The sequence below is a fragment of the Bufo bufo genome, chromosome 2 (genome assembly GCF_905171765.1).
Source record: "Bufo bufo chromosome 2, aBufBuf1.1, whole genome shotgun sequence".
Taxonomy (NCBI): domain Eukaryota; kingdom Metazoa; phylum Chordata; class Amphibia; order Anura; family Bufonidae; genus Bufo; species Bufo bufo.
Window position 1 is genome coordinate 773,587,869 of NC_053390.1, and position 12,985 is coordinate 773,600,853.

Below are 12,985 nucleotides of genomic sequence, written 5' to 3' on the forward strand. Positions count from 1 at the left end.
ATGAATAAATATAAACCGCAGTGGATTGGATTTAATATTCCTCTGCTCATGGTACAAAATAAGTGTTGCTTCGCAAAAGAGCAACCAGCGTTATAATAAAAAAAAGAAATAAACAGGTTTAGAAAAATACATGAAAAAAAGAAAATTGCTAAGGGGGTTTAGTACACGCTCAATCATCAATTTGCTCTGTTCTAGAAGCAACTGAAAAGATGAGTACAGAAAATGCAGCTTTTGTAGTGTCTCTCTTTTAAAAAACTTTTACATCTATAGGCTAGGGCTACACAACGACTTTAAGATCACAACCTTGTGCTATTGAAATGTAAGACAACCGTCAAAATAAAGTGACTGCGACATGTCAGTCGCCCAAAAAATCCAAACCTTCTGAATTTGTGTGACCACATTCACTGTCATTCGTTGCAATTTAGAAGCACACAACAATGCTGAGCGCCCAAAGTAACTATGTAGCCAAAGTCTAAAGGTAGTGTCCACAACAATCCTCGACATTTTACCTATACATGTGGACACCTAATGATCAGTGTTTTGGACATCTTATTCCAAAACCATTGGTGTTAATATAGAGAAGGACTCCCTTTTGTGAGTATTAAAGATGAGCGAAGGTTTCAAAAATTTCATTCGGCAACTTCGCCGAAGTTAGCCAAGAAATTCGATTCATTCCGAATCAATTCGTCACAAATCACTATAAATCAGTTATACGCAGGCCACTTTGCCTTAGGGTACGGCCATGCTGTGGGCAAAAAAAAACAACACGTGGCCAATTAGCCTGCAGTCTTTTGTTTAATAATGAAGACCGCATTGTATAGTCCTTCTTCATTGTTAATGGCCGCGCGGCACCTTTAAACAGGGGCTGTTGCTGGTATGGTATTTGGCTGGTTAGGTACAATATGCATATTATTACTGTGCTTGCCTGCAATCTCCTGCAGGTTATTTGACAGTAAACACAGAATATTAATCAGCTCCGGCATACCCACTTCTACAACCCCAGCGCTCTCCTGCCCTACAGGTGGGAGCCCTTCTTCTGCCATCTGCTTTTCCTCCTTTTCCACATCATCTAATATTGGTGAGAATATGTCATCAGGAACATCCAGCGCCTCCTCTCTCTGTGCATCTTGCTGAATTTTCTAGGACATGGAGACTTTGAAAGAAGATTTTGAAAAAGGAAAGTAAGCAAAAGATGAGGATGGTCTTCATTAAGACCTTGGCCCCTAAGGGGTGCTGACTGGATGGTATTGGTTGGTACGTTGCCAGTGGAATAATAAAGGCTTCAATCTTATTGGTATTGAATTATATTTATGGTTGATGTAGGAATAAATGAATAAAACTGACACTGCATAATCTCCCTGCAGTCTCCCTGCGCTCTCCCTGCAGTTTCCCTGCACTCTCCCTGTACTCTCCCTCTCTAATATTCTTCTATTAATAATTTTCAGCAACACTGAAAACCCTAGCCCTACAGCAGTGATGTCCTATCCTGACCAGCATGTGTGGTTATGTAACCATCAATGGTATGCCCTAGCTTAGATAGATAAATTTAGGGATACAGCATAATTGGTAGGCATGGTAGTTTGACCCTGGATGGTGTGCATTAGGTTCACTTCCCAAAATAGCCGAGCGCACTGCTCATCTATTTTTGGCACTCCCATAGAACTGAATGGATGGAAGCTGTGCATGCGCGGTGCAACCTCCTTCAATTTGTGGGTTCCATTTTAAATCTGGGTGCGGCTCCCAGAGGTGGGACCTGCACCTATCAGACATTGGGGGCAAATCCTAGCGATATCTCCCCAATGAATGAGATGAAACGCCTTTAACTGATCTTGAGCACATTTAGAACACAAGGATCTCTTAGGGTTCGACCACATGCTGCGGTCCCTTTTGGCCACATCACAACCGTGACACAGTGTACCCTTAGGCATGCATAGGGGAGTGCTCTCCTTTAATAGACTCTGGAGTTGTTCATGCAGAACAGTATTTCTACTCGGTTATAAAAATACAGTCTCTGGAGTCTTAGTTAAATATATTATTGGTATGCCCGGTGCCTCCTGCTTTTTCCTCAACTACTTTGCTGATATGTCTCTGATAGCTTTTCTGTTTCTCACATTGACTAGCTGCTCCCTGCAGTTTTGCCTCTATGCTTTGCTTTAGTGACCTGACTGGTGTATTACATCAGACTATGTAGACTTCTTGGGCTTCACAAAACTCTACCCCCAGGAACCAGTTTCTCTCATATACAGTAGTACCTGATAGCACAGGTTACAATATTATATCCAATATTAGTATGTAACTGCTTACTTATTTTCCATTGCTTGTATAGTGTCAACATATTTTAGAGTACTGTACAAAGATTACCATTGACATCTATTTCTGTCCCCAAAGTGGCTCACAGTCTCATTTCGCTTTCACGGACTCAAACTGGGTCCTATTTTCTAGGAATCCAGTTAACCTATAAGTATGTTTTTTGGTGTGGAAGGAAACCGGAGAACTAGAGGTAACTTGCTGTAACACAGGGAAAACATACAAAATACATACTGATGTTGCCCTTGGTCAGATTTAAAACCTGGACTGCTCTAGTTCTACAAGAGAATAATACCTACCACTGAGCCAACAGGCTCTGTTCATGCCAGGATGGGGGAAAAAAAAGTACCCTATGGGGGCAAAACATCTGGTATATGTTTGGCCGATTTATGTCTGGATACCGTTATTTACTGCATAGAAAAACATAGACTGTGCTTTTTATATTTATGTGTATACGTTTCGATTGGTCTGAAAAAAGTTCCCTTCTCTTCTAACAAAATTCAGATTTTCTATATATAAGACCACCAGCTGTTTAGAGGTTCTTGCTCCTCATTAGTACAGAAAAGCAGTCTCCCCCCGAGTTCCCTTTAATGCATTTCATTTAGCAGAACAGTTATCTACTGTGCACTAAAGAGGAGGAGGATTACAATTTGCAGATTAAAGTTAAGAATAGCCTTTGTCATAAAAATTCTTACAAGATTCAATCGATTGCTCAGAACTGGGAAAGAAGAAAGTGTCATCCTTCTGCAAGACTTTGAAAAATCCCAGGACAGGCTATATCTGTTCATCTAAAATTCAGGTAGAAGGACATGAAAACTCAATTACTGTGTGAAAACTTTTTTCTTGTACCAAATGCAAAAATCTTGTAAACTGCATGTTGAGAGTGGAGACAAGCACAGAGAAATCCTAACTGTACCCCCCACCCATAATTGCCAGAAATCAATGTTAACTGGTCAGTTAAATGAGAAATTGCTTTAAAGGGGTTTTCCAAAATTAGGAGCTTCTTTGCCTGGTACCTGGCTCCATTCAGCGAAGATCTTGATGTTAGGAGCTTGTAATCACTATCAAACAAAAGCGTATTCTACAAAAACACATATTAAAGATTATTAATAGCAATCAAATTACTTATGATCACCACAGATGATCCCTTTTATCATGGGAACCACAATGTTCATCAGCAGATTTTTTTTTCATTTCATTACTATTTATCCTATTTACTCCTTCCTATATTCATCCATATAAGACAGGGACAGCTCGAGTCCAGTTGCCTTCTCTGGCTCAGAGACTACAGACCTCCACTTTCTCAAAGACAAGTATATGATAAAATAGGGCAGAATTGAAATTATTTTCTGTATGAAATCCATACATGTATCATATAGTCTATAGATATATTAATGGACAGAGGTCACTGCTAGTTTTGGATTTATAAAGTTTTTTTTAGTTTTTTTTTAAATCTTAGACCTTCCTGTGTGAGCTGGGACAGACTATAATAATTGACTTTTACTGTGGCAGATTCTCATTTGCTACATGGTGCCCATTAATTTCATTTGAGTGCCAAGATTCCCTCGCTGATTGCCATGGTAAAGAGCCCATAAACATTACAATATTATTACCTAAACCTGCCATTTTCGGTATATGGAAAGCTCTCAACATGATATGGGTAGAGGGGTGTCGGGTAGAGAAGGATAGAGCACGTTGAATTTCAATGCAACATCATTTTCTTCCTCCTGGGAGATAAGACATCGCCAATATTGTCTGGCAGGGGCTTTCTCCTCTCTCCCCATGGAAAACACGTACACGCTTGGTCAGACCAGGAGGAGGGATAGGCTGAAAGTTCATGGATATAATTCTCAGTATCAGTTGTTTTTGGCGCTGTGCTTGGTGAGCTATGAAGAGACTGCAGCACTCACTGGGGATCCGGTGAGCTGACGGGCCTCTTCACACAGCTGATCGTGGGGTTTCTGGGAGTGGAAACCCTGCTGATCTCATATTGGTGACCTATTCGGAGGATAACCCTTTTAAGGCAATGTATTTTTCTCGTGATTGTGACATCATTCTTAACATTGACAGTGGCTTCTAGTACAAATGTTGCACATAAACTCTTGAGGTCTGCGATTATGTAGGGTACAACCTTCATCAGGTTTTTGGTATTGCACATTATTGGTCTATGGGGGGGGGCATGAAACTACATGTCTATTTATTTTGCTAGACTAGATTTATGTTACTTTACAAACATTATTATCACTCACTGTCCCTAATGTAGCTCAGAATCTAAGTTCCCCATCACTATGGCTTTGGAGTGTGGGAGGAAACCCTCACAAACACGGGGGGGAACATACAAACGTTTTCTTTGTTCAGATTCAAAGCTATGACCCTAGCACCTCAAGGCACCATGCAGCCCATATCTGCATACATGCACCTGTGGTGTGCATTTCCTAAAATCTGACATTGCTGATGCTTCTTTCGATATTACTTGTATCAGGCTTTCTTTAAAGAGGACCTTTCACCTGGAAAAACATTGTGAACTAAGTATGCTGACATATACAGCGGCGCCCGGGGATCTCACTGCACTTACTATTATCCCTGGGCGCCGCTCCATTCTCCCGTTATGCCCTCTGGTACCTTTGCTCTGTAAGTTATAGTAGGCGGAGTCTGCCCTTGTTCTGTGGGCGTCTCCTTCTCCTAGGCTGTAGTGCTGGCCAATCGCAGCGCACAGCTCACAGCCTGGGAGAAAAAAACCTCCCAGGCTGTGAGCTGTGCGCTGCGATTGGCCAGCACTACAGCCTAGGAGAAGGAGACGCCCACAGAACAAGGGCAGACTCCGCCTACTATAACTTACAGAGCGAAGATACCGGAGGACATAGCGGGAGAACGGAGCGGCGCCCAGGGATAATAGTAAGTGCAGTGAGATCCCCGGGCGCTGCTGTATATGTCAGCATACTTAGTTCACAATGTTTTTCCAGGTGAAAGGTCCTCTTTAAGCACATAATAATTAGAGATGAGCTAAGTTTTTAAAAATTCGATTTAGCTGCTTTGCCGAATTTCATCAAGAAATTCGATTCATTACGAATCACATTCCCCCCGTTATTTAACCCCTCAGATGTCGCGTACAACGCTGAGAGTTGCATTCAGCCTATCGGGGGGTTAATCAGGGGTTAAAACAAAAATATATACTCACCTCACCCATTTGATGACAGAGAGTCCGTCTTGGCCATCTTGATTTCAAGATGGCCCAGCGTGATGTCACACATCAGCATGCGCGACAATTGGTGCGTTTTCTTCAATCAAGATGGGTGCAATGGGCTCTTCGCGTTCAAATGGATGAGATGAGTATGTTAGTTTTTTTTTTCCAGGATGAATTGATTCGTTACCACGAAGCACCAGGAAATTTAGATTTGTGGCAAATCAAATTTTATCTGAAATTCGTATCGAATTCCACTTCATTAACTTCGATTCGCTTAACACTAATAATACAGTAATTTATGATTTGCTGTTTTGGCTAATCCTCCCTTATTCATCTTTTAGGAATCCCTTTGGCCCTGTTTGTTTGGGTTTATCCTAGTTCCTGCAGCAATGCAACTAGCGATTTTGCCATTTTTTCCAGAAAGTCCAAGGTATCTTTTACTAGAAAAGCAAGATACGAAGAGAGCTGAAAAAGGTATGACATAGTAAGATATCATGTTAATGTGAAGTCGGAGGCATGCAGCTATCAGGATTCATCTACTTGTGTTATCATGGCAACTATTATGAGAAGTGAAGAGTATACGTTAAACTGCACACATACTGTACATAAATCCTATCCCAATCCTTTTCAGCGGCTGTATCTTTATTTTTATTCATGTACAGGTGGGACCACCGCCTCAATCGCTGGCACTCCGGTCATACTTTGGTCTTTTGTTAGATAGATAGATAGATGGATGGATGGATGGATGGATTGATAGAGAGATGGATAGAGAGATAGATAGATAGATAGACAGACAGATATGAGATGGATAGATAGAGAAATAGATAGATAGATAGATATGATATAGATAGATAGATAGATAGATAGATAGATAGATAGATAGATAGATATGATATATACAGTACAGACCAAAAGTTTGGACACACCTTCTCATTCAAAGAGTTTTCTTTATTTTCATGACTATGAAAATTGTAGATTCACACTGAAGGCATCAAAACTATGAATTAACACATGTGGAATTATATACATAACAAACAAGTGTGAAACAACTGAAAATATGACATATTCTAGGTTCTTCAAAGTAGCCACCTTTTTGCTTTGATTACTGCTTTGCACACTCTTGGCATTCTCTTGATGAGCTTCAAGAGGTAGTCCCCTGAAATGGTTTTCACTTCACAGGTGTGCCCTGTCAGGTTTAATAAGTGGAATTTCTTGCCTTATAAATGGGGTTGGGACCATCAGTTGCGTTGAGGAGAAGTCAGGTGGATACACAGCTGATAGTCCTACTGAATAGACTGTTAGAATTTGTATTATGGCAAGAAAAAAGCAGCTAAGTAAAGAAAAACGAGTGGCCATCATTACTTTAAGAAATGAAGGTCAGTCAGTCAGCCGAAAAATTGGGAAAACTTTGAAAGTAAGGGCTATTTGACCATGAAGGAGAGTGATGGGGTGCTGCGCCAGATGACCTGGCCTCCACAGTCACCGGACCTGAACCCAATCAAGATGGTTTGGGTTGAGCTGGACCACAGAGTGAAGGCAAAAGGGCCAACAAGTGCTAAGCATCTCTGGTAACTCCTTCAAGACTGTTGGAAGACCATTTCAGGGGACTACCTCTTGAAGCTCATTAAGAGAATGCCAAGAGTGTGCAAAGCAGTAATCAAAGCAAAAGGTGGCTACTTTGAAGAACCTAGAATATGACATATTTTCAGTTGTTTCACACTTGTTTGTTATGTATATAATTCCACATGTGTTAATTCATAGTTTTGATGCCTTCATAGTCATGAAAATAAAGAAAACTCTTTGAATGAGAAGGTGTGTCCAAACTTTTGGTCTGTACTGTATATATATATATATATATAAAATAGATATGAGATAGATAGATAATATGAGAAATAGATAGATAGATGTAACTTCTGTAAGGTCCTTATTACATGTGCTGATTTTACAGTCACTCAATAATTGCCTGATCATCCGCTGAGATGATGGTCATTTTGGCTGTGTGATCCCTATAGAGAATCACAGTTTTTGGGCAGCAGATCCCTGTTTACTGAGAAGAATCTTCTGCTGGCATAAAGACACGATCGCCCAATGAAAGCACAGATTACAATGTGCACCCTCTCTCTGGCTCTGAAAGGGTCAGTACCCATTTTCTAATCTGTCCCCAGCCTATGGTTAGCTTTCATTGGGAATTTAAAGCCCCTTACCTATGGGGGTGTGCCTGAACAATAAGGTTCCTAGACTGCTTAGGCACTACGGGTAGAGAGACCCTGACAGAAAGTAAGGAGTCCGCATAGGTCTAACATGGAGTGGGAAGAGCGAACAGAGCTCTGCCGACAAAGTAGGAGCAAGAAGATACCAACAGATATTGAATGTCAAAGCACAAGGGCGGCAGGGCAGTTGAGTATGTGCCTGACAGGGGCAGGAAAATGTTGGCAGGCATGGGCCACTGGCGCTACACTGTATAGTATGTATATAGTTATAGTTTTAACAGTATCTTTTTCAGTCTCTACTGTTCGTCAGCTGGATTGCTCTAAAGAAAGAGTAGATACGTTTTCAGGTGCCGGGAAGACTTTCTTTGCAAACAAAGTTTTTTTGTGGCCATCTCGATTAGACAGTCATAGTGGTCATTAGTTTTTAATGTTTCCAGAAACTGAACTGACTCTGGGCAGAAGCAGGAAGATGCAGAAGTAAGCAGTGAAGCCGGGGGAGAGCAGGATCACAGCATTGTACAGAAAATCCCTGTTCCTTTTTCATGCTCCCAATATCTATATATGTGCTAACTGCACTGGGCATAGACAGTCAGAACGTATATAGACTTATGGTAGTTGTGAAGGGGTTAAAACTTAAATGGTCAATTTACTCCCACACAAGTTTGCATAAATGAATAGTACTGGTAATATAAGAACATTTGTAACATACCTTGGAGTTATCAGGTGGTTACTTCCTCTGACTCCTCTTTTCTGAACCAACTTTTCTTCTGAAATTTGAAAAAAATCCATCTTGTGAGACCAAGACAGGCTGCCAGCTCACTGAAGGATCAGATTACATCATGCCATAGAAATCTATGGAGAGGGGAAAAGGAGGAGGAGAAGGTAGGAAGTACAGAGAGAAACAAGCAGACAGTAAAACAATTATGATTTAGCAGCTAATGTGAATCTTCAGATACTGTCTCAAAAGACGCTTGATGAAGAGGCCTAAGTAATATCAAAAGCTCACAATTGTTTCATCATTGTTTCAATAAGCCAAACTCGAACCTTTTGGCAGGTTCGAGTTCGGTTTTTATGTGAATTACGTGATGGATTCCATTCTCACAGAATCCATCACGTAATTTAATGCCGGCATGCCGCATAATACAAATGTATGGCCAGCCCTGAGGGCCATACACTTGTATTATGACGGCACACAAAACGGAATGCCTCTAAAGGCATTCTGTTTGGCATGCCGGCATTGAATTACGTTATGGATTCAGTGAGGATGGAATCCATTATGTAATTCACTTAAAACCCAAACCTGAACTCAAATCTGCCAAAAAGGCAAGTTTGCTTAACTCTAAAAGGTATCAACCACTGAGGAATCTAAATTTTTATCTTTCCTTATGAGCAGCTAGTAGTAAGTGATATTTCTCCCCTTTCTATACTGCTCAGTACTTCTTTATAATGTCCTATATGCTGCTTCTGAGTTAGTAGGTGAGTGTGTGAATGAGCGTTAGGAAGCAGAATTTAATCACTTATATATGTAGTCTATGGGAAGGGTGTAGTGCCTTGGAGCACGGGTACTTTGACGTTTGGACATTTATGGACATTTGCCTATTTCCTTTATGCAAAGTTATAAACGTCTTACTTTATTTCACTTGAAATTGTTAACATGCACTGTTTAATATCATGTAACTGCATTTTATATGTATGTTGTGATATATATTGTTCATTTGCACTGTATGTGGAAAGGGTTAATGAATACTGAGAGACTTTTGGGACTTTGAATAATAAGCTGGTAATTTTCCACAGCTGCCATAGGGTTTAAAGAGGAGCATGTTTTGGATGGAAAAAGCCAGACGTGTTTACCACCAAAACCAGATAGACTGACCTTTTGAATGTCTAGGTTTAGCTCTGTTGTTATGTCTGGAAACTTGTTTTTGTCTGGAAAAACTGCTATGTTATTGCCATTGAGTATCGTTAAAGCTCTAATGTAAGTCTATGCCAGAAGGGAGTGGTAACTTTGTAATTGTTTGTGCTGAGTTACTCCCCTCCACCCCTCCCACTAGAAGGTTCTAGTTCAGCTAGAAACTGTATATAAGAAGAACAATCAGAGCCCCTAGTGTTCTGCAGTTAGGGACCAGTGCTTCTAGTGGGAAACTCATGCCAGTCTGCATGAATGAAGAAGATGCTGAGATGGGGGATGCTGAGCCACAGACCATGGGTCACCAGCCCTGTGACCAAGGAGCCACCCAGACTACTGAGCCACAGACCCTGAATCACCAGCCTTTGACCAGGGTACCAGCCTTCTGAAGAGAGAGAAAGAGGGACAGCTTGCTTAGGCCTTTCCTCAGCATCAACCCATTCTTCTGCCAGGGAGGACACTGGAGAAGCCAGCCCTATGCCTCAACTGTACTGTTTTGCACCTGAATTCTTCCAGTAAATAAGCACACTGGTTTACTGTAAACCCTGACTTATTTCTCATTGGCGTGCAGCATGCCTTATCCTCCCTTCTTGAGAGCAGCAACGCATGGTGACACCTCGATGGTGTCCGGGGGACCCAGTGTAGCGTTGGGGCGACCCCAAACCCAGCCACAGCAAGACGTCATTACATTGCTAGTTTCCACCCACCAGCTCAGAGACTGCTGACAATTAGAGATGCAGCATGCAATAATAAAGACTGTTAAAAAAGTACCAGTAAAGTAAAGTCAAATAATGGTCAGATATAGTGCAATCGCTTGCAGCATACAAATATGACAGCTTATTCTTCAAAGCTATCAGAAAGTTAAGTTTGCCTTAAAAGAATTTAGCTTGAGATGAGATGTCTCGAGAAGGACATGAACAACTTGTATCAATGTATAAATGGACAGTATAAAAGATAAGGTGAACAGTTGTTTATTGTAAAGTGGCACTTGGGGGTGGTGAATGGCTTAATCTCCAGAAGCGACAAGACTTCTTTTCTGTAAGAGCAGTGAATCTCCAGAATAGACTACCGCAGGAGCTGATTTTAGCAGAAACATTTTATCATCTCAGGAAAGAGATGATTCCTTGAAACAAAATAACTTCAATCGTTATTTAATAACTGCCATGGGGTCTGGTGGCTACGAGGGTCAGGAAAGATTTTTCTTACACCATTAGGGCAATTAACTTGTGTCTTATGGGTTTTTTCCCCTCCTGTTCCTGGACTACTGAGGGAAATGATGTTTTCTTTTTCTCTCTTCTTCCCTTTGTGCTCTTCATCCTCCTTTCTCCTGGTTAAACTTGAAGGATAAATGTCTTTTTTCAACTATATTATCTACGGCCATAGTCTGTGATGATGGATCTATAGACAGAATCTTTAATCTGCATAAATAAGTGGCATTCTCAATTCTTTTTTTTAAAGCGTAAGTAAAAAAAAGTAATTTACACTTGAGTATTCTCCAATCATTCTTCTATGAAAAATTATATCTACCCTGCGTGTATAAAAGAGTATGAAGTGAATAAGTGATTCTGTGCCAAGCTGTGAGTGGGATGTGAGTTTGCACACTGAACCTCAGTTTTTCACATAATGCAATTAAAGGGCATCTGTCAGCAGTTTTGTACCTATGACACCGTCTGATCTGTTACATGTGCACCTGGCAGCTGAAGCCATCTGTGTTAGTCCCATGTTCATATGTGCCCGCATTGCTGAGAAAAATTATGTTATATTATATGCAAATGAGGCTCTAGGAGCAACAGGGGCGTTGCCATTATACCTAGAGGCTCTCAATCACAGTCCTAATGTGCAAATAGTCAGTCCAGGATTCAATAGGGAGTAGAGTCTTGTAAAATAAAATATGCTCTGCCATGCAACTTATTGAAGATGTCACAAAAAATTTCAAGAATGGGCACATTTGATGTGAGCTTAAGCATAAAAACTGAGGGAATTATACTTTCAAACATTGATGGGCATCAGGGATTGTTTGGTGAAAGTCCGACCTGAGTGACCCCTGCCGATCACCACCATTAAAGGGGAATGCATCAGGCAAAGCCATCAATAGTAATGAGGGAATGTGTCTGTGTAAACACTTCAGTGCAGTGATCAACGGGAGTCTTGGAGGTTGGACCTCTAGCAATCTAATTCTGATGGCCTATTCTAGGGACCTTTAGGTGCTTAGGCTGCAGTGGGATGAAATATTTCTCGTTACTCAGTTATTGGTCCCTTTTTTATTTTGATTTGTGCACCTTCCCCCTTCTATAGTGAATGTCTCAGAATTTTTACTAGCTCTAGCTTAGCTCTTTTCAATTCCTGGGAGGTTAGGAATAAAAGTAGGTCAGTACTTTGTAGTCAACTTTTCCAAGTGCCTTTACCTACGTACAGTATGCTTCTGAATGTTTCCTAGTCCTTTGAAGCTGTACCAAATTCTGTTAGTGAAATATCATATATTCCAGTTTATATATGTTAGCTGGTTTTTGATGTTCTGTGTTTACCCCTTTATCTTGCTTTTTGATCTGTTGAATCTACTTCTAGCCTACAAAACTACAGAAGGCAGTACTCCACAATATATATATATGTATAGCTTGGAAGAAAGACGAGACAGAGGGGATATGATAGAAACTTTTAAATACATAAAGGGAATCAACAAGGTAAAAGAGGAGAGAATATTTAAAAGAAGAAAAACTGCTACAAGAGGACATAGTGTTAAATTAGAGGGGCAAAGGTTTAAAAGTAATATCAGGAAGTATTAATTTACTGAGAGAGTAGTGGATGCATGGAATAGCCTTCCTGCAGAAGTGGTAGCTGCAAATACAGTGAAGGAGTTTAAGCATGCATGGGATAGGCATAAGGCCATCCTTCATATAAGATAGGGCCAGGGGCTATTCATAGTATTCAGTATATTGGGCAGACTAGATGGGCCAAATGGTTCTTATCTGCCGACACATTCTATGTTTCTATGTTTCTATGTTTCTATGTTAATATACACTCACCTAAAGAATTATTAGGAACACCAGTTCTATTTCTCATTAATGCAATTATCTAGTCAACCAATCACATGGCAGTTGCTTCAATGCATTTAGGGGTGTGGTCCTGGTCAAGACAATCTCCTGAACTCCAAACTGAATGTCAGAATGGGAAAGAAAGGTGATTTAAGCAATTTTGAGCGTGGCATTGTTGTTGGTGCCAGATGAGCCGGTCTAAGTATTTCACAATCTGATCAGTTACTGAGATTTTCACGCACAACCATTTCTAGGGTTTACAAAGAATGGTGTGAAAAGGGAAAAACATCCAGTATGCGGCAGTCCTGTGGGCGAAAATGCCTTGTGGATGCTAGAGGTCAGAGGA

The 12,985-nt window shown here is 40.7% G+C and overlaps 1 protein-coding gene across 1 annotated transcript in view; it reads left to right on the top strand.

Annotated features, from left to right (window-relative positions):
* The window catches only part of SLC2A9 (solute carrier family 2 member 9), a 447,321-nt gene that overhangs the window by 146,797 nt on the left and 287,539 nt on the right, over positions 1 to 12,985 (top strand). Inside the window, exon 7 of the mRNA XM_040419103.1 lies at positions 5,833 to 5,965. Coding sequence (XP_040275037.1) covers positions 5,833 to 5,965 — 133 coding nt within the window. The remainder of the gene's footprint in view (positions 1 to 5,832; positions 5,966 to 12,985) is intronic.